At 41.1% G+C, this 22,762-nt stretch overlaps 1 protein-coding gene across 5 annotated transcripts in view; it reads left to right on the top strand.

Annotated features, from left to right (window-relative positions):
• cep164 (centrosomal protein 164) overlaps positions 1 to 22,762 on the top strand; it is a 214,155-nt gene that overhangs the window by 109,702 nt on the left and 81,691 nt on the right. For all 5 annotated transcript variants that reach the window (XM_080214802.1, XM_080214801.1, XM_080214804.1 and 2 more), the window contains one exon: positions 12,772 to 12,843. In XM_080214802.1, the coding sequence (XP_080070928.1) occupies positions 12,772 to 12,843 (72 nt within the window). The remainder of the gene's footprint in view (positions 1 to 12,771; positions 12,844 to 22,762) is intronic.

The raw sequence follows: 22,762 nt of genomic DNA on the forward strand, positions 1-22,762 counted from the left end.
TTGTTCAAGATTTTTTCACTATCAACTCTGACCTTGTAAGATAAACACAGGTTAACTTTTCACTGTAATGGACTTGGGTTTGTTTGATTTGCATTTTAGCATACTAGTTTCTTAACCAATTGTTTCCATTTATCTTGCATTTAACCCTTTAATTTCTAAAACTAAGTAATATTCTAAAGCATGTGAATTACAGACTAGATTAGGATTAGGAACCTATACAGATTAAAGGGGAGGAGGTGCTTGCTGTCCTGAGGCAAATCAGAATAGATAAATCCCAGGACTGGACAGGGTATTTCCTCGGACCTTGAAGGAGAGTAGTGTTGAAATTGCAGGGGCCCTAGCAGATGTATTTAAAATGTCGGTATCCACGGGATGTTTGGAGGATAGCTTATGTTATTCCATTGTTTAAAAAAGGCTGAAAAAATAATCCAGGAAATTATAGGCAGCTATAATTTTTGATGTCAGTAGTAGGTAAATTATTGGAAGGAGTACTAAGAGATAGGATCTAGAAATATTTGGATGGACAGGGACTTATTAGGGAGAGTTACCGTGGCTTTGTGCATGGTAGGTCATGTTTAACCAATCTATTAGAGTTTTTCAAGGAGGTTACCAGGAAAGTGGATGAAGGAAAGGCAGTGGATGTTGTCTACATGGACTTCGGTAAGGCCTTTGACAAAGTCCCACGTGGGAGGTTAGTTAGGGAGGTTCAGTCGCTAGGTATACATGGAGAGGTAGTAAATTGGATTAGACATTGGCTCAATGGAAGAAGCCAGAGAGTGGTAGTGGAGGATTGCTTTTCTGTGTGGAGGCCTGTGACTAGTGGCGTGCCACAGGGGTTGTTTATGATCTGTATCAATGATGTGGATGATAATGTGGTAAATTGGATCAGCAAATTTTCTGATGATACAAAGATTAGAGGTATAGTGGACAGTGAGGAAGGTTTTCAAAGCTTGCAGGTGGAGGAGAGAATGTCCAGGGGGACCTCAGAGATCAATGTCGGAAGTTGAATGTGTCTAGAGAAAACATAGTGCAAGTCTCCAAAGCAAGATTACATTGTGTGATGTGGACAGGGTGACTTGGAAAATAGGGCTCAATTTAGTTGTTTGTGACTACTAAACAACTAAATACTGGCTTGAGTTCACAGAAATAAGCTCATGTTAGATGGTGTGTATAACATGTGGCCAATGCAATCCCACCCATTCCAGAGAAGAGTGGAATTAATTTTGTATTATTCCAGTAATGAACAGACTGGTCGCCATTCTTGCTTTTACTTGTATAGCTATTGGCAGCCATAAGAATTACACCTAGCAGGAGGCAGTACCCTTTGGAGAGAATGGGTGAGAAAAGGAATATTTAGCTCGAAGAGAAATGATCAATAGGTTCCTCATCTAGGATTCCCAAACCTTATAATAATAGGGATTTCACCCTGCTGTCATTTCTAATGCTGATAAAATTGTATGTAATTGCCTTTACATAATCTCAGCTGACACTCTAGTGCAGTGCTGCAGTGTTATGTGTACCAGCTTTGGGGTGAGACATCAAACCAAGCCTCGCAGGTGGATCTAAAGGATCTCATCAACAGTATTTCCAGTAGAGGAGTGGAGCTCTCCCTGGCCAATATTTATTCCTCAATCAGTGTCACTAAAACGTGGGTGTAACATTGTCATTAACAATGTCACTAAACATTGGTAAAACATTAGCATAACAATGTCACTGAAACATTGGTAAAACATTAGCAGTGTGGAAGATCAGAAGGATCTTGGGGTCCAGGTTCATAGGACTCTGAAATCGGCTTCGCAGGTAGAGGATGTGGTTAAGAAGGCATATGGTGTATTGGCCTTCATCAATCAAGGAATTGAGTTTAGGAGTAGGGAGATAATGCTGCAGCCGTATAAGACCCTGGTCAGACCCCGCTTGGAGTACTGTGCTCAGTTCTGGTCGCCTCATTACAGTAAGGATGTGGAAGCCACTCAAAGGGTGCAGAGGAGATTTACAAGGATGTTACCTGGATTGGGTGGCATGTCTTATGAGGATAGGTTGAGAGAGCTCAGCCTTTTCTCCTTAGAGAGACGAAGGATGAGAGGGGACCTAATAGAGGTGTATAAGATGATGAGAGGTATTGATCAGGTGGACTGTCAGAGGCTTTTCCCCAGCACTGAAATGGCTGCCACAAAAGGACACAGGTTTAAGGTGCTGGGGAGTAGGTACAGAGGTGATGTCAGGGGTAATTTTTTCACTCAGAGGGTGGTGGGTGAGTGGAATCGGCTGCCGTTGGTAGTGGTGGAGGCAAATTCGTTAGGGTCTTTTAAGAGACTTCTGGATGAGTACATCGGACTTCATAGGATTGAGGGTTATACATATGCCTAGTAGGTAGAGATATGATCGGTGCAACTTGTGGGCCGAAGGGCCTGTTTGTGCTGTAGTTTTTCTATGATTCTAAATGATCTATTCATTATTGTATTGCTGTTTGTGGACCTTTGCTGTGTGCAAATTTGTTGTTGCATTCCCTACATCACAACTATGGCTGGAACTTCCTGGCCATTCATACCCCGCTGCTGCTGCGAGAGAGGACTGAGAATTTGGCGTTCAGCCAAATCTCCATCCACTACAGTGGGACAGGAGAATCCCGTGGCGTGAACAGCCGGAGAATCCCACCCATGGTCTTTTCCTTGCATTAAACAAAAATCATTTCATTCTTTAAGAAGTACCTTGGGACACCTTCATGTTGTGAAAGATGCTATATAAATGCAAATCTTTCTTTTTGCCACTGGAAAAAATAGTTTCCAATGATTCTTTAAACTTGAACATGTCAGTCAGAGTTTCTGTGCTCAAGGCAGTTAATCTCGCAGTGTTTCCTAGGATACAAAGCATCCTCATTGTCTTTGATGCACAGTGTGTTCCAACCTGCTCTGTGCATGGCTTCCAAAACCAATATTATAGATAGGAGTCTGATGCATTCCAATTCAAACTGAAATTGTATTCTTTTAATTGTTTTCAACTAATTAATTTGTCACGAATTCCAGCCAAGTAACTGCAATTAACAACTGACAACACTATTAGTCTTCATTATATTTGTTTTGCAAGCTTTTGATGTACAGTAATGCTGAGCCTCAAATAAGATTTTTAGAAATCAATTGCATTCAGATTTAATTAGTCTACAGTTACCATTCCTGTCAGTTAATTAGCCCAGTACTTTAAAAAAATATATAGCTTAAAGGAGATTAATATTTGTTGTCTGAAGAACTATTCGTTCTTTTGGTCATTCTTGCCAAAAACTGTAGAAAATGTGCAGGATGTTTACCTTCCTGCTCAATGAAATTGTTATTCAACTTCATGTTTTAATATTCAAAATTGCAGAAATATTTTGGAGAATATATTATTAAGCTTATATTTAAGCATGCAAATCTGCAGAACCATGAGAACAAATGCAGAGGATTTCTTCTCTCAAAGTTAATAACACTATTAACTTTGACTCAAAAGTTGGTGGTTAATTTTGCCACTGAGTTTAAAGTCTGACGTTTACCTCATTACGCTGCTGTAAAATTTTGAGCTGTTTCTTCATTTTGTACTTTTTCAAATCACTTATACAACAATGATCAAAGACCGAGAAGTAAACTACTGGATGAGATATGCACCATTTTTGTATAAAGTTCACTATATTCTGGATATGTGCATGCTGTTTTCTCTCTTGCCTTTTCTAACAATTTCCATGGAAGTTAGTGGCACAGTCAGGTGATTGAGGGGAGGGTAGTCAGTGAAGGTGTGCTGTGTCAGGTCAGTCATCAGCTGCTTAAGTTTAAGGCTCATCAGTTTAGCAGATCTGGAGCAATGTGCTGTAGCTTGTCCTGGGTAAGTTGCTTTTCTTTTTTCTATTGCAGTGCACCCAGCATTACTATTAACCCCTTGAGATAGCTAAAACGTGGTTTGAAAATAAGGACAAATATATTATCTCTAAAATATCCAAGATACTAAGCAATGCTCTGGCCAATACTTATGAAATGGACCTCATTAGATGCTTTGTTCCTGATTTGTAAATAATTTAAAGAGGTAATTGTTTATTTCACTTTTTGAATTCCATCTAAGAGATGTCTCAGGTGGTACCTATAAACATTGGCAGAATGCACACAAAGGCAATCCTGGCAATTAATGGAATTGCATTCAGGGATGCATTAGAAAATTGAATTCACAAGCCAAAAGACTATAACACACATCTAGAGTGAAAATCTAGTGCCATACACTATCCATATACATGATTCATTCATGCCATAGAGTCATTATAGCACAGAAGGAAGCCATTTGGCATGTGGAATCCATGTCTGCTTTCTGTAGCAATCTAGTCAGTCCCATTCCCCTGCTCCAACCCATAGCTCTGGGAGTTTATGTTTCTCAAGTTCCTGTCTAATTTCCTTTTGAAATTATTCATCGTCTTCACTCCCACCACTCTGGTAGAAGCAAATTCCAAGTTGTTACTTCTTGCTGTGTAAAAGTGTTCTTACACTCATTCTCACCGCTCCCCATCACCAGCACTCCCCAGCCCTTATCTCTTGCTCAAAACCTGAAATCTGTCTCCCACTATTCCCGGTACCATCAGCTAATCGCAACAGCTTTTCTTCATCTACCTTTGGGTGGCATGGTGGCACAGTGGTTAGCACTGCTGCCTCGCAGCTCAAGGAACCCGGGTTTGCTTCTGGACTTGGTGACTGTCTGAGTAGAGTTTGCATGTTTTCCTCATGTCTGAGTGGGTATCCTCCCACTATCCAATGATGTGCAGATTAGGTGGATTGGCCATGCTAAATTGCCCCTTAGTGTCTGTGACATTAGTGTACCATTGAGAAGGTTCTTCAGAAATCATGCTCTCTGTAGCTCACAGCCATAGCTGATGTCATTGTGGCACTGGGTTATCTCTAGGAGTCCTTTTATTGCTACTTAAGTGGGTGTTTTGTTTGTTCTTGCTATGGCCCTCAGGTACTTTCTGGGAATTAGTCTTATAACTGCATTGTTCAGAGGAAAACTGGTTGGCAGGTCAGATGACAGGAGCTCTTTTTTATTTTCAGTTCTGAGCTGCAGGTTTTGGATTTTAGGAGGAACAGCAAGCTGAAAAGAAGTCTCTCTTTTTCTCTCTCTCTCTCTCTCTTTCTTTCTCTTCCTGTTTTATTTGGAAGTTCTGCTGGTTATCTGAAAGCAAGGTCTTGCCTTTCTGAAAGGGAGAATCCGCTGTTGGTGGCTTGCCTGGAATCCTGGTAATCTGGGAAGCTATTCTGATTTTAAACTGTTCTGAGTCAATTGAGAGAACTGCAGAATTCATCCAAAGGACTCAGTTACAGTATCATGTGAGCATTAGTCTTTGCTGTGTTAAGCCTGTGAAAAGAGGTTGTTTGTGGAATTGGTTTTGATTGGAACATCTTAGATATATTTGTTGAGGGTACACATTATTGTGGTTGTCTTGCTTTTGTTTGTAAATTATAAAATGAAACATATCATGCTTGGTCTAGCTAAATTCAAGATGCAAAACCTATGCTCCAGGCAGGCTCCATAAAACACTTTGGAATTTCTAATCTGTACCGTAGCACGTCCAAAGATGTGTTGGTTGGATGGATTAGCCGTAGTGAATGTATGGTGTTATAGGGATAGGACAGGAGAGAGGGCCTGGTTAAAATTCTGTCAGTGAGTTGGTACAAACCCAAAGGGCTGAATGGCCTCTTCTCCACAGTTGGGATTCTGTGATTCTAAACTTGACATAATCTTATATATCTCTGTCAGATCTCCACTCCACTTCCTTTGTTTCAAGGAGAATTGCCCCAGTTTTTTCAATTGATCCTTGTAGCTTAAATCCCTGATCCTGGACCATTCTGGTAAATCTCTTCTGCACTTTTTCCAGAGCCTTCACATCCTTCTAAAATGTGGCAGCTGGAACTGTTTGCATTATCTTATTTATGACCTAACTATGAGTTTCATAAAAGTTCAGCATAAATTTCATGCTTTTGTGCTGAATACCATTACTTATAAAGCCCAATGCTTTGCTAACTACTCATTCAAAATGTCCTGCCACATTGAAAGATCGGTGCCCATGAACTCTCAGGTCTCCCTATCCCTGAAGCCTTCTTAAAAACTGTGCCATGAAGTCTGTTTTGTCTCTTTATATCCCTTCTGCCAAAATGCATCACTTCACATTTCTCCGCATTAAATTCAAACTGCCATTTGTCTGCTTATTCTGCTTGCATATCTATGTCCTTTTGCAGTTGATTGGTATGTACGTGTTCTGAGTGCCTAGCAGTTACCATTTTTAGTCATGTTTCTATCTTTGCCATTACATGTTATTCCCACACTGCTATTTGTGTTTATAGATCAGCACCTTTATTCACCACACTTTGTGTGTTTGCAAACATGTATTTCAAACCTTGTTGTGGATTTTTTTTCTTTAACTTTAAGCTCATACTTTATTCCACATATTCTGATGAAATTAGATATTGCTTTCCTCTAATTCTAAAGAAAAATGCTATTAAAATAGTTACCATGGTGTCCACATGCTGAGATTGGGATGCATTTCCGATAGATAGTGATGGTGACATTTTGGAAACAGGCTTTATTTGAGAGTTAAGTACCCATTTATATTTTAAAATTAAAGCCCAGCACTGCTGCGCAAAGGATTAACTCCTAATATTACTCTAACAATAGCTACAGAGCATGTGCACAAGAAGCTATGTAATAATGAAATCACTCAAAAGAGAATGAGGAGGAACTGAGAGAGGAGCAGTGTCGAGGGGCATTCCTAGTGTTATATATCCTGGAAATGAGTATTTTTGGAAAAAAAGAGCTTTACCTCCAGCCAGATCTCTTGCTAGGGGTAAGTCACCCAACAACAGATGGTGAAAGCATTGACTAAACCCAATGAGGATTGAACAAATCGTCGTGTCTCTCTCTCTCTCTTCTTCTTCTTCTTCTCTCCCCCCCCCCCCCCCCCCCCCCCCCCCCGCCTTCTTGGGAGCTGCTGACCTCTCAGATTGGCCATTGGTTCCAGCAACACCAAGGGCATTGAGACCAGGAACTATAAAGCCAATGGATTGCAGGGCTAGATAAGTCCAGGGTCCTGCACGAAGAGAGGATTTAGGCAAATTAAGGGTTGTGGGAAGAGTGTATTTTATGGAGCAGACGATTATGAAGAAAATGATTGTGGGGAGTTTGGTGGGGGGGGGGGGGGTTGTTGGTGGAGGGGTGGTGGTGATGTGGAGGGAAGAAGATGGTACTAACTTAGGGTAGCTGTTCCATAAGCAACAAAGGGCTTCCCCTCCTTCCTTCCTTCCTTCTCCTCACTACCCTCCACCCCTGCCCCTCCCCCCAACCCCCCCACCACCCCTCCCCCCAACCCCCCTCACCCCTCCCCCCAACCCCCCTTCACCCACCACCACCCACCAGCAGTCCCTTCCTTCCCACTTTTTGTTGCCTTCTTACTCCCACTCCAACCCTTTTACAGCACACACAACACAGTATCAGGATTAATTGTTGTCTTAACAAGTTAAATTGACCCTTCATTACTTACTTAAACATAGCAGGCTGGCTGCTGTATTTGTGCGTCCCCACCCCCTGCCTCCCAAAAAAAAAACCCAATGGAAGCGTGTAAAATGTAGCCCTATATGTCATTCAGAACCAGAAATGCTTCTAACCAGGAAAGCCTGTATAAGTTTGAACCTAATCCTGAGAACAGAAGAAGTTAATGATCGAGGACAAGACAAAAATCTTGGAAGAGAATTTCCAAAATCCTTCAAAAGCTTGAGAAAGTTGAAAACTGTGCCTCATCATATTAAAAACAGATGCAAGACCTATTTGTATGGTTACATCCAGGAAGGTCTCACATCCACTTTGATAGAGAGATAGAGGTGATGCTTCAACAAAGGGTATTTCCCTCATTATGAAAACAACCACGTGGCATTCTGTACCAAAACCAAATGGTTTCATCAGAATCTGCATTAAGCTAACACAGTTGAGCAAGGCAGCAGATCAGGTGTGCTCAGTGTCATCTGTAGCTGAGAATCCAGCTAAACTCTGAGTTGATCTTTACTAATCTTGATCAAAATGTAGATTGTGGCAGCTACTGGTGGATCTTGAGTCAAAAGTTCTAACCACCCTTTGAAAGTTACTACAAGCCCAAGCCCAAAAGGTGGAGGTGTGTAAAATGTATTCCTATATGTCATTCAGAACCAGAAATGCTCCTAAACAGGAAAGCCTCTATAGGTTTGAACCTAATTCTGAGAACAGAAGAAGTTAATGATCAAGAACAAGACAAAAATCTTGGAAGAGAGTTTCCAAACTTCTTCAGAAGCTTGAGAAAGTTGAAAACTGTGTACCTCATCATATTAAAAACAGATGCAAGACCTATTTGTATGGTTACATCCAGGAAGGTCTCACTCCGGTTCAATAGGGAGATAGAGGTGATGCTTCAACAAAGGGGATTTCCCCTCTACCTTTTGGCATCATGGCCTGAACAGAGATTTCGTAAAGAATGATGTTCAACCTATTAGAAGGTATACAAGGCATCATCTGCCACATAGATGACATTTTAATCCATGGTTTAATAATAGAAGAACACGACAAAAGAGTAAAAGAAATATTTAAAACACTGTGGGATGCTGGATTAACTTAATGAGAAGTGTGAGTTTTCAAAACACGTTTAAAAAATCCTATCCCTAGAAATAGAAATCACCGCAGATCTGCAGAAGACAAAAGCCATAAGAGATTTTATGGCACTCAGGAAGAGCACCGAACTCCAAAGATTTATAGTTACTGGCGATATGTTTTGAGGTGGTGGAAGCAGCTCATCATTGGCAAGTAATGGGATCGTCTAGTCCTGCCGCTCTCAATTAGACTTTTACTTGTTTGCATCCTCTGACACAGGAGAACCCGTGGCAAGGATGTGCTGTCAGCGAGACCAGAAGATCCTGCTATCGCGAATGACCGGGAAGTTCCGGCCGTGGTCTCCAATTGTGTCACTTGTGCCATTCACAGACAGGAGCAGAAAGAACCACTTCTGCTCTCCTCTTTCCTGCCCTGGCCATATGCATGCCTTGCTATGCACTAATATGACTTCATTTGATTTATTATTGTCACATTATCAATGAAAGGTATTGTTTTTTCACATCATACAGATAAAACATACCATTCATATAGAAGGAAACCAGAGGGTGCAGAGTATTGAGTTACAGTCATTGCTAGGGTGTAAAGAAAGATCAACTTAATGCAAAATAAGTCCATTCAAAAGTCTGACGGCAGCAGGGAATAAGCTGTTCTTGAGTCGGTTGGTATGTGATCTCAGACTTTTGTATCTTTTTCCCAAAGGAAGAAGGTGGAGAGAATGTCTGGGGTGTGTGGGGTCCTTAATTATGCTGGCTGCTTTGCCAAGGCAGTGGGAAGTGTAGACTGAGTCAGTGGATGGGAAGGTGGTTCATATGATGGATTGGGCTACATTCACGACCTTTTGTAGACCCTTGCAGTCTTGGGCAGCTCAGGAGCCATACCAAGTTGTGATACAACCTGAAAGAATGTTTTCTATGATGCACCTGTAAACATTGGTGAGAGTCATAGCTGACATGCCAAATTTCCTTAGTCTTTTGAGAACGTAGAGGTGTTGGTGAACTTTCTTAACTATAGTGTCGGCATGGGGGGACCAGGACAGCTTGTTGGTGATCTGGACACCTAAAAACTTGAAGCCCTCGACCCTTTTTACTTCGTTCCCATTGATGTAGACAGGGGCATGTTTTTTTTTTACGCTTCTTGAAGTGATGATAATCTCGTTTTGTTGACACTGAGGGCGAGATTATTGTTGCCGCACCAATTCACCAGATTCTCCATCTTGTTCTTGTGCTCGGAATGTGAATTCAAAAGGAAAATATTTCTCATCATTGTGGATTATTACTCTCACTGGATTGAGTTGCAAAAGCTGATTGGGCTCACTTTGAAGCTGTTATTGCCTTTCTGAAGAGGATTTTCCATACACGGCATTCGAGACATTGTCGTCTCTGACACAGGGCCACAACTGAGTGTTTCCAATCCATTGCAGCATTGTGTAAATTCATCCATATCTCAAGCTAGCCAAGTTTCCTTCAGCTCGGTAGAGGCTGAGAGAAGGGTACATACCATTAAAAGGCATCCTCAGAAAAAAAACAAAAGATTTTGAGTTAGCCCTGCCTAGGTTACACACTGCACCACTGCAAAGTGGCTTTGCCAGATATGAGTTTTTGATGAACACAGTAAAAAGTCTGACAACACCAGGTTTTAGTCCAACTGATTTATTTGATAGTAAACTCACAAGCTTTCGAGGGGACTCCCTCTTCGTCAGGTGAATGCAGAACTCGCCATTCACCTGACGAAGAGGGAGTCCCCTCGAAAGCTTGTGAGTTTACTATCAAATAAATCGGTTGGACTAAAACCTGGTGTTGTCAGACTTTTTACTGTGTTTACCCCAGTCCAATGCCGGCACATCCACATCATGACTACTTTTTGATGAACAGCAGGCTAAGAAGCCAACTTCTGTCCCTTCCTCTTTCATTAACCGCAAGTGTCACAGTAAAAGACCACAACCATACCTGACGGAATAAAGTTATAGAGCAAGCTAAGCCAACATTTTCAGCCAACGATGCATGGCACATGACCTGCCCACATGCAAAAAGGGAGAGATTATGTGGATGAAGTACCAGCAGCAAGAAAGTACCGTAATGGAGAAGTTGCTCCAACCAAGATGATGTTGTGTCCAAATAGAAATTGGAATTGCCTGAAGAAGTAGGAGCGTCTTTATTTTGATAAGCAAGAAGCCATTAGCCAGATGGTCTGCATTCTCTGATCCTCAAGAGGAAATCCTGACTGCAGAACCAATAAGAAAGAAATGAAATTTTCCGAGAATGAGTTTGAAGAAAACAGATCCTCAACAACCTCAAGAAGAACTCTCTACATTTTCAGGGAGATGGTGAAACCACCCAGAAAGATTATCTGTGTAAGAACAGAGGCTTTGTGGGGGAGGTGCAGGAGGATGCTTACGTAGCATGTAGAGATTAATACTTGGAAGATGTAGAGTAAAGGGTTAACTCTGACACTATAACAATAGCTGTTGAACACATGCATAAGGAGCTCCTTAATAAAGATGTCATTCAAGAGAATGTGGAGAATCTGAGAGAGGAGTGCTGGCTCTGTTCCAGGGCTTTATAACCCTGGAAATTGTTGAGTATGTAAATAAAGGTTACTTTGAAAAACGATTGTTGCCTCCAGCTAGATGTCTTACTAAGAGTAAAATCTCCCAACATCTTCCAAGGTGTCCCAGATATAACAGAAGTTCTTCCTTGAATATAATTGGGAATAAATGTATTTTGTGGAATTTTGTATCCCTTGTGAAATCATGACCCCTTATTAATTAGTGAGGGGTGAGCTCCATTCTTGCAGCTGCCCTAATACAACCATTAAACTCATCTCAGTATCCCATAACCTTCTATTAGCCAGGAAGCATCACTGATATAACAGCTATTGTGTTTCTAATTTAACATCTCCAGTTAAATGCTGCTACCTGTGAAAAACAAGATAAATTATCTGAACGAAAGAACAGCTATTAAATCAAATACTTGCATCAATGTCATGTAGCTAAAATGTTTCAAAATGCTTTTGAATGACAACAAATTGTGTTGTATGTAAATGCAGCAAGCATTTTGCACATCATAAAAGTTTGCAAATAGTAATAATTGATTTTGTTTTGCGAGTGTTGGTTGAGGGTGAATGATTGACCAGGGCCCCTCTACAATGGAATGGTCAACATCTAAGTGAATCAAGTGAACACAAAGATAGAGTCCTGATTTATGTTCACATCCAAAGGAGGCTTTCTCCACTAGTGCAGTAAGTCTGGTGTGTTGACGTTAAAACTTCCTCTTATTTCGTGCTGAAATTCTGGAATGGAATGTGAAAGTACAAACAGAGAAAACAGGCAGATATGATGCTCTATCCACTATGTTAAGCTGAGCAGAGGGAGATGGTCTGTTTGCTGTGTACTCAGAAAAGTTTCCCCCAATTTGGCATGGTAAGCTCCAGGTAAAATCACAGGAGTTTGATGATGCAAATTACATCTGGTTCATAGTGGCATTATAGAGTGGACTAACTGTGAACAGATAATTTGAACATTGCTTTGGTCCTTTCCATTGAAAAGAACAATAAGATCAGGTGTAAAACAGGCTGATGATTCAAACCCATTAATTTCATGTAGGTTTGGCTCAATTTATTGTCCCCAAGTTCTAGCATAAATTTGACATATAGGGGGGAAAAAAGCAACAATTTAAAAAAAAACTTTTGCTTCATTCTAAAAGTTACAAAGCCAGTGCTCAGAGTGGACCAGGCAAACCCAAATCCATTCTTTGCTTGCACCAAAAGCCAAATTCCAATTGAATCCAATTCATGGTCCCCATAGGAGAGACAAACAAGATCCATGCTGACAAGATGAGACATTTTACCCCATCTTGGGCTCGATCTGACACTTGATCTTAGCCAAAAGGCTGGGATGTGATAATGTTTTAGTCATTTCTTCATCGAGTATAAAAATGAGCAAGTATTTTAAATGCAAAGTCCCACCATCTCTTTCCTTTCCCCTTTAGCATATTTACTTTGATATACTATGCAGTTCATAAGTTTTAACTTGCCTCTGATTGCATGACGTTCAAAGTATCTCCAAGTATCAGAACAACAATAAATAACAGCTGTTTATTATGTATCTTTTGAAATTAATCCTACTTTTCAACTTGTCTACAGGAATCTGAACCCAGTCAACAACTTAAGGATCTGCAAACATCTGAGGACTTGGATGAAAGTGATACAAATTTTGTAAGTTATCTAATGTGCAAAGTGTTCAATATAGTAACGGTCCTAATTGGTTGCATTGCTTGTAATAGGACATGACAGCATGAAGAATTTTTCACAAGCTGAGTTCTGAACCTCAGCCATCTCATTTGCAACTCTCTGCCATAGAGCCCACACCTTCATGAGGGTGTTAGAGAGAATGAGCTTAGAAGAATTGTATCACACTCGAGCCTGATTGAATCAACAAACAGTTGATTAAGTTACGCCAGCGGGGAGAAGCCACAAGGTCAGACCATGTGCAACTCCACCGAACAAAGAGAATGACCAAGTCTTGTACAGTTATTCAGTCCATCCCGGCTGGACCCCCAACCAATCATAAAGGCTACAGCTTACATACGTTACGTATAGATCCAGTAGAGGTAATAACTGGGCATCATGAGGCTACGTGATCAGCTCATGAATAGATAGATGTCCTCTCTCATGATTCCCAGATCCCCTTATCAACTGTCCTTGGGCCTTCCCTGTACATGGACATTGGTCCTTTGTTTCAACTTTGTCTCTGCCCACTAACTGTTAACAGTTACTCAGAGGAAGCTAATTACCTGTGGGCAGCTAAAACGGGAGGCCCTGTTGAACAAGCTGTTTTCTGTGTCTGTATTACTGAAAGCCCACAAGAATGTGGTCAAGTCAGCTAGCCCCATGATGCTTCTCGAACTGCTACACTCCATTTTGATTAGAATCATATATTGCTAATATGAAATAGAATATATCAACTGATAAGTAAAAGAAGAGATTGGAAAGACTTGGTTTGTTCCCACTGGAATGACGGAGGTTGAGGGGCAACCTGATAGGAGTCTACAAGATTATGAGGGGCATGGACAGAGTGGATAGTCAGAAGCTTTTTTCCAAGGTGGAAGAGTCAATTACTAGGGGCATAGGTTTCAGATGCAAAGGGGCAAGATTTAAAGGTGATGTAGAAGGCAAGTTTTTTTTTACACAGAGGGTAGTGGGTGCCTGGAACTCGCTGCCAGGGGAGATAGTGGAAGCAGATATAATAGTGACTTTAAAGGAGCGTCTTGACAAATACATGAAAAGGATGGGAATAGAGGGATACGGTCGCCAGAAAGGTAGGGGAATTTAGTTCAATTGGGCAGTATGGTTGGTGCAGGCCTGGAGGGCCGAAGGGCCTGTTCCTGTGCTGTAATTTTCTTTGTTCATTGTATGTGTTACAGGTGCCTTTGCTTTGGGCCCACCTCACCAAAAGGAGGGGTGAAATTTGGAAAGAGAAGTTTTTTTTGAAATTACAAAATTTTCTCAAATATTTACATTCCATTGTTCCCCAAAATCATTATGCTCATGCTTACCATGCATTATGCACCAAAACAGCAAGCACTGAGCTGCTGCCTTGCAGAGCCGGAAGGGTAAATGTTAGCAGAAGCAATGTAGCTCAGCACAGTTACAAATTGAAACGGATTTTGTGACAAGTGATTTTTTTTAACTGGAAATATCCTTCGGTTTATAGTACATTTATTATTTTCCTAAAAAAACTTCTGATCAATTACTGAATCAGCCCAAAGCTCATGAAATGAACATCATTGACATTCTTGTAGCTGTCAGCAAAGCCTTTATTTATGTCGCGGATTTGATCTGTCCTGGCCAGCACAGTGATCAGATAAATAGTTGCACAAGGAAGTCGAGCTGGTCAACTTGCCATCATGGCCTACGGCTGATCAGCAGTGAAATACAAGGCAGTAATATAAACTCAATCAAGATGTCCTTGCAGTTCCATAAATCATTACATCTCTGCTGAAGTGACTTGCAGCTAGCTGTGTCAGAATCTCAGCACAGTGACTTATACTGTGGTCTGTCAATGTCTGTGTGCCCAGCTCTTTCCAGCACTTCTATTTCTTTAAACATCTTTGTGTACTTGTCATTTAAATCAGTTTTTGTGATTAATTCCTTTGCTGGTGGGTTTCAGATTTTAGCAAACAGCTTCTTAATTTACTGGAAATAAGAATGATTTGGTTTCTAATGGACACAAACACCTTGAATATTCAGGCAGGCTGAAGTCAAAGGTGTGCAGAATTGCGTGATGGATACCACAGTATTGCATTTGTTTTGGTAGTGCATAAAGAAAATGGAGGGTATGTGTGATTGTGTATATATAGAAAAAAATGGATAAATATTTCTCCCCCTTCCCTTTACACAAAGCAGGGAGAGTCAGAATGATTGACTTCAGCAATAACAGAGAAATATTGGTCATGGTTTAGTGACCATTTCTTATGTAGGTGATCGCTGAGCACAGGTTCAAACTCCGGAGCCTATTGTGAAATAACCCCCCCTCAGCACCACTTTGGTTTACACTTGAAGGTGACCCATTTGACAAGATACAAAAGAGTAGGCAACACCTGTGAGCCTTCACTCCAGTATGAATCACTTCAAGTGCATTTTGCAAAAGAATAATAGGGAAAGCATGTTGCTACATATTTCTTAAATTGCAAAGGAGCTTTCAAACCAAAGCAGAAAATACTGGAAAATCTCAGCAGGTCTGACAGCATCTGTAGAGAGAGAATAGAGTTAACATTTCGAGTCTGGATGCAGACTCAAAACGCTCACTCTGTTCTCTCTCCACAGATGCTGTCAGACATGCTGAGATTGTCCAGCATTTTCTCTCTTTGTTTCAGATGCCAGCACCCGCAGTAATTTGCCTTTAAGCTTTCAAACTGTATGCATAAAAGCCGTATGAAAATGTGCTCATCAAATTTAAGCACGTGTATTTTGAATTATTGATTGCTGTATTCTGCAGGTGCTTGTTTTAAAAAATGTCAGCACCCACGGGGCTGTGCACAATTGAAGTACACAAAATTAGTAGGACTGATCCCTCAGCCCTGCTGAAAATGAGCCTTTTTGAATATCTTAATATCCTGGTCTAATTTCACTGCAATCCTTTCATATTCCACATTTGATTGTGCGGCAAAATGGAGCATGGGCATGCAATTAAACCTGTTTAAAATGCAGAAAGTGTAGGCACACACAGCAGAAGAAAGGAGCTAAGCCCCTCTAACATCTGTTCCGCTCTGCAGGAAGTGACATTGCCACCTGCCAATGGGAGCAGGCCGCACCACTTCTCCGTTGTTGGAAAAGCATAAAAATATTTGTAAATACTAATGACTGCTCTATCAGACTGCATAAAGAGCAGTGTGGTCAATTGGTGATGCTTCATATCAGTTTTATCTTCCAGGCGCTTTTGAAGGTGTTATTAGGAGACATTGAATTAATTTTTAGGACAGATTTCCTCTGTGTTGTGTTTCATTTTTTTCTTGAAAAGGAACAAGTCACAGAAACGGTAAAAACAATAGCAGCTGAACAGAAAACTATCCACCAACATGGATGGGAAGACATTGAGGCTTTTGCATTTTTCTCCAACCAGTGCATTGTGCTATGAACAGCAGGCTGCACGGTCACGTCTTATTTCCCATGCAGTAAATTTCCAATCATGCTTGTGCAGTCAGGGAGGGATGCTGGGTTGGAAACTAGTTTGCCATCCCACAGTGTCGCTCGCCCTGGTTCACTGCCTGGAAGGCATGTTGGAAATCTGAAACAAAAACAGAAAATGTTGGAAATACTCAGCAGGTCAGGCAGTACCCGTGGAGAGAGAAACGGAGCTGATGTTTCAACTCAGTAACCTTTCATCAGGATAGGGTGGGGTTAATGGAATATGTTTTTGTGATTTTTTTTTCCCTTTGATTCAGTGCACAAAATTCCAACTGTCTTCAATATCCCTTTGGGAGTGAATTAACTTTATTTTAAACTTGTCTGATAGTAAATCCAAGTTAATAATCCCAGTGCTGAATTAATTTGGTGCATGCAGCTCTGTGCTTAATCACTCGACATGTACAAGATTCTAATTAGATATATTATAATACTGACACATTTATGGATTAAATTCTGTTTCCTGCATTGTGCACTAGTGAAGGTTAGGTGTATTCACTTCATTGTCTTTTGGCTTTAGTTCAAGGGGTGGGCACTAATAATGCTCATCTGCAGCAGTTGCGAAGAGGTCAGTTTTTCACAAATAACAATGTGATTTTTTTTTACTGGGCATTATGGGGAAGAAATTTATTGCCTGCCATTTTAAGTTGCAGTGGAATGTATATCAAATCAACTTTCTTAATCTTGCAACCTCATTCTAAAACTACTGGCAATAAAGGAGGTTTTTCTATTCATTTTTATGGGATTAAAAATTCCTAACCCACAGAGCGCAATCAGCAAGGATAGGCAACAATGCTACCTCCATGATCATCCTCAACACCGATGCTCCTCAGCCCCTTACTATACTCCTTATACACTTATGACTGTGTGGCCAAATTCCCCTCCAACTTGATTTTCAAGTTTGCTGATGACACAACCATTGTGGGTCGGATCTTAAACAATGAAGAGACAGGGTACAGGAAAGAGATAGAGAACCTGGTAAACTGGCACAGCGACAATAATCTGCCCCTCAATGTCCACAAATGAAGGAGATAGTCGTCGATTTCAGGAAGCGTAGTGGAGACATGCCCCTGTCTACATCAGTGGAGCTGAGGTAGAAATAGTCGAGAGCTTCAAGTTTTGAGTTGTCCAGATCACCACCAACTTGTCCTGGTCCCCCCCATGCTGACACTATAGTTAAGAAAGCCCACCAATGTCTCTACTTTCTCAGAAAACGAAGGAAATTCGGCACGTCCACTACAACTCTCACCAACTTCTACCGATGCATCATAGAAAGCATTCTTCCTGGTTGTATCACAGCTTGGTATGACTCCTGCTCTGTCCAAGAATGCAAGAAACTATAAAGGATCATGAATGAAGCTCAGTCCATCACGCAAACCAGTCTCATCCATTGACACTGTTTACATTTGCCACTGCATCGGTAAAGTAGCCAAGCCAACATAATCAAGGATCCCCCAAACATACTCTCTTCTACCTTCTTCCGTCGGAAAAAGATACAAAAGCCTGAGATCGTATACCAATCGACTCAAGAACAGCTTCTTCCTTGCTGCCATCAGACTTTTGAATGGACCTATCTTGTATTAAGTTGATCTTTATCTAAATCCTAGCTATGACTTTAACACTACATTCTGCGCTCTCTCCTTTCCTTCACTATATACGGTATGTTTTGTCTGTTTAGCGCACAAGAAACAATGCTTTTCACTGTATACTAATGCATGTGACAATAATAAATCAAAGGGTGTGGACATTGCTGGCTGGGCCAGCATTTATTGCCCACCCCTAACTGCCCTCTCTTTCAGAGGGAATTTGAGAATCAACCACATTGCTGTGGGTCTGAGTGACATGTAGGCCAGACCAGGTAAGGATGGCAGATTTCCTTCCCTAGAAGACATTAGTGAAGCAGGTGGTTTTTACAACAATTGACAATGGTCATGGTGAGATTTAATTCCAGATTTATTATTTCATTCAAATTTCAGCATCTGCTGTGGTGAGATTCAAACCCGGGTCCCCAGAATATTAACCGGGGTCTCTTGATTGCTAGTCCAGTGATGATTCCACTGTGCCACTGCCTCCCCTTAAGGAGTTGTGGATGTTGTCAGGTTAATTGGCATTTCATATATTGATACAGTATTATGAAATTTGTTTCCTATTCAATTAAGTTGGGCAACAATAAGTAACAGCTAATTATGGGTATAGTTGATTAAACTCAAAACATTAAGACATTCAGCAATGGGCTGCATGTCTGCTTCTATCTTTGGCCCCTCATATCTCTCACCTACGAGCTGCTCCTCAGTGACATTCATGCGAAAGCACAAAAGGGTGGGATTTTTTTTGTCATGCTCATCACAAAACTGGAAAATCCTGCCCAAGGTGGTTGAACTTTTGTGTGGTCCGTCCTTGCTGTTATCTCAATGATTCCCATGGTGGGCAGGACAGAAAGATTCCAGTCAAATTCAGTTTCCGCAAGTAAATCTCTACCTCAATATCACCAATGTTGACCCCCTTCACTCTCTTTAAAATGTCTGATTGCCATCCAGTGCTAGGTGAGCAAATATTTCCTCCAACTGAGAAGACCTGAGCCAATAACCTTTCCCCAAGATCCACATTTTTATTTTATTGACTTTATCGCTCTGCTGGTTTGCAATAATATAAACATAACATTTTGGAAATTCTGAGCAGACCTTTTTGAAATTTTGTGTCAATGGAAGTGCTTTGTTAACAATCAGTCAGTGGTGTTCTTTGAGGAAGATGGTTTCCCTGCAGATGTCAGGAGTTTCAATATGTGCTTGCACGGAGCACCAGGCAAGCTGCATTGGTGTCCACATCTGAGAAAATAATCCACAAGGCGTACTGAAGGTGGATACTTCCACATTTGAACAGTGGCACCTGAAACCAGTTGAGCAACAGTACTCTGCCGATGGGTAGACCAGGATGAGTAAAACAGCACATCATGTGTTGGCTCAGGTAGAATCTGACCATTTCCAAATGATTGAATTGGTAGTCTTGACAGTGTTTAGTTGAAATCTCCATTTTCTGAAATAGGCTTCCAGAGAACATAGATCTTCAATGTCCTAAAGTTTTTTAGCCTGAAAGGCCAGGGTCAAGTATATGCAAGGAGTTGTGACTTTCTGGGAGGGAGGTTATTTGTATATATGTTGAGGAGAGATGGTGCATGCACAATTCCCTGTGGGAGCCTGTTGTTGGTTACATATAGGCAGCTGATTTGATCTCCAAGGTGTACATGGAACTGCTGGTTGCTAATCATGATTAGTTACAAGATTCTAACACAGCAGATTAATTTGGTGAGGTTCAGCAGGTTGTCTGTGCACCACACTGTGATATACACACAGGATAAGTCAGCAAAGGTGGTTCCTGTCTTCAATGTTTTCTGGAAGCCAGTCTCAAAGTTTGAGGTCAATATCAGGATCTGCTTGAAGTAGTTGCAACCTTTACGAAAACCTGGCAGTTGGAGAAACATTGCTGCTTCCAGAGTATGATTCAGTCTGTTTAACAGGATGTGTTCCAGAACATTGTGTTATTGAGAACAGGGTGATGGGGTAGTAGCTGCGTGGGTTGTCAAGCAGCTTTCCTGGCTTGGCAATGGCTATTACCTTGGATTGGTGCCTAATGTTTGGAATGATGCCTGTGCTGTGGATGTTGATAAGAGGATGTTAAAAATGGCCCTGATGCAGTCTCTCAACTCTGCGCCAGAGCAGATGGACTTCTCAAGCCCTTGCACACAAGAGGAAATGGAGAGTGCCCTGACTGCAACCAAGTCAGGCAAAGCAGCACGAGGTGATGGGATTTAACTAGAATTCCTGAAGAACATTGGATAATAGGGAAGGAACAACTTGGGGTGGAATCAATGCCACCTCCACCTGCCGAGAAACTCACCGCAATGAGGGCGGACGATCTTGCCCCTTCTCTGCAATGGCGCACATCTTCAGGTTACCTGACCTACAGTTTCACATTTTCTCATTTCTTATGCGCAGGCGTGCAGGACAGCTCCCTGCTGAACAATAAGAAATACTCAAACTGCTCATGTGCAGCCATTTCCTGACCATGTGAAAGTCCCGAGGAATGCCAGGAACTGTAGTTGCTTACCTGCAAACTCACAATCTCCATCTTTTATCTAAGATAAGTTACTCAGAGTTCTTCACTTTAAATGTGTAGTTATTGCTGTTATCAGGTAAACGTGGAAATCAGTTTGCATGCATCAAAATTCAGCCAAAAATTAGCAAGATAAATGATCAGATAATCTATTTTGGTGGAGTTAGTTGAGATAAATATTAGTTAAATGTTGAACTCCACTCATCAAATCGTGCAATGCAATCTTTGACCTTCACCCAGACCAGTAGAAGGGGCGGAGGTGTGGGGGCTTGGTTTAATGTTTTATGCAAAAGAAAGTTAATGTAACAATATAACTCTACTTTACCTACAGAATTTTCATCCTACATTATGTTGTTCTAGTCCTAGAATTGAGTTTGAACCCTTAGTCTTCTGACCAGGCAAGAGTACAACCACTGAGCCAAGATCACAAACAATCATGCCTACTCTTAATGCCAACAGTGTCTTTGCTGCCTTCTTTCTTTTGATCATAGAATCCCTACAGTACAGAATTCGACATGTCGAGTCTGTACCGACAGCAATCCCACCCAGCCCCCATCCCGGTAACCCCACGCCATTAACCCTGCTGATCTTCCTGACACTAGGGTCAATTTAGCATGGCCAATCAACCTAACCTGCACTTCTTTGGACTGTGGGAGGAAAGCCATGCAGACACGAGGGGAAAGTGCAAAGTCTGCACAGACGGTGACCCGAGGCTGGAATTGAACCCGGTCCCTAGTGCTGTGAGGCAGCAGTGCTAACCACTGTGACACTGTGTCTCTCCTTTCTGCAACACTGCATTAGCCTCAACTCTCAATCATTCAAATCACAGAAACATGATGAATCATTATGCAACTACAAAAAATTAATCCTGATCAAGCACAGCAAACAGTGTTAGCTGTAGGCTTTTTGATTGCAACGTTTTGGATGTGAGGTTTATTTCTTTCTTTTTCATTTTAGAGTTCTGGAAATATATGTGAAATACACAAATACTAACTTTGCTTTAGGATAAACATGCCTTGATCCTAGTCTTTGCAGAAACCAGAAAACTTAATCCAAGTGTCAGTTTTGCAATGGTGGGAAATTTTTCCGAGGTAGTGAGAATGCTAATCATGTTGGTCTTTCAGTGTATTAATGTCTCCTCTGTGTCCTATGAAATATAATGATGCAAATTCTATTGCCCTTCAGGCATAATGCTGTATTTCTAATGGCAGCCCATTCTTTTTTTTAATGTAGTTTTCTCTCTATCTGTCATGCAGTTAACACTATCTGACAATCATTTGAGGACTACAATAGCACTTCACTGTAAACTTATGAATGACCAGATGATTTTCGCTGTTCAAGGTTCAACTTCAAACATGAAGTTTATGGGCCATTCGACTCAGTCATCCTCTTCTTTTGTCCTTATTGTAGGTAAATAAGACATGCAAGTCTCTTTGCACATCTTTTGACTTCAAGTGAAGATATCCGAGGAGGCAAATATAGTTTTTTGTAAATTATAAGGTGCCTCAGTCCCTTATTTCCTTCCCTACCAACAGCTATCTTTATTAAAAACTAAAAGCATATTTCTGATGAAAATTGTTTGCTGGAAACTTTAATTTCAAATCACATCACCTTTACAGAAAGATCTACTGATCTGCCATTAATATTAATATCCAAAGGTATGTCTCATCCATTAGAACTAACATATCTCTACTTTTCCTCACAAAAACAAAATGCTGGAAAATCTCAGCAGGTCTGACGGTATCTGTGGGAAGGGAATAGAGCCAACATCTTGAGTCAGGATGACCCTTCATCAGACCCTTCTTCAGCTCTGACAAAGAGTCATCTAGACGTGAAACGTTGGCTCTACTCTTCCCCCATAGGTGCTGTCAGACCTGCTGAGAATTTCTAGCATTTTCTGTTTTTGTTTCAGATTCCAGCATTCGCAGCATTTTTCTTTTATATTAGTATACTTCTGCTCATTTGGTGAAGTGTCTGATATTCTGTACGACTTGTGGTACTGATTCCAGAAGGGTTTGGTTGAGTTGATGTAGAAAAAATGTCTCTCCAATTGGGGAGAGACCAAAACTATTCTAAGAGACTGGATCTAGTGATATTTAGAGAGGCAAGGACTGATTAGGAACAGTTAGCATGGCTTTGGGAGTAGAAAATCATTTCTCAGAAATTTGATTGAGTTTTTTGAAGGGGTAACCAAGAAGGTAGATGAGGGCAGTGCAGTTGATGTTGTCTACATGGACTTTAGCAAGGCCTTTGACGAGGTTCTTAACTCTTTGCTCAACTTCTTCAACTTCTTTTCTCAAAGGTTGGTGAATCTCTGGAACTCTCTGCCTGTTGAAGTGGT

The sequence above is a fragment of the Carcharhinus amblyrhynchos genome, chromosome 29 (genome assembly GCF_965287045.1).
Source record: "Carcharhinus amblyrhynchos chromosome 29, sCarAmb.v2.hapA, whole genome shotgun sequence".
In the NCBI taxonomy this organism is placed as follows: Eukaryota; Metazoa; Chordata; class Chondrichthyes; order Carcharhiniformes; family Carcharhinidae; genus Carcharhinus; species Carcharhinus amblyrhynchos.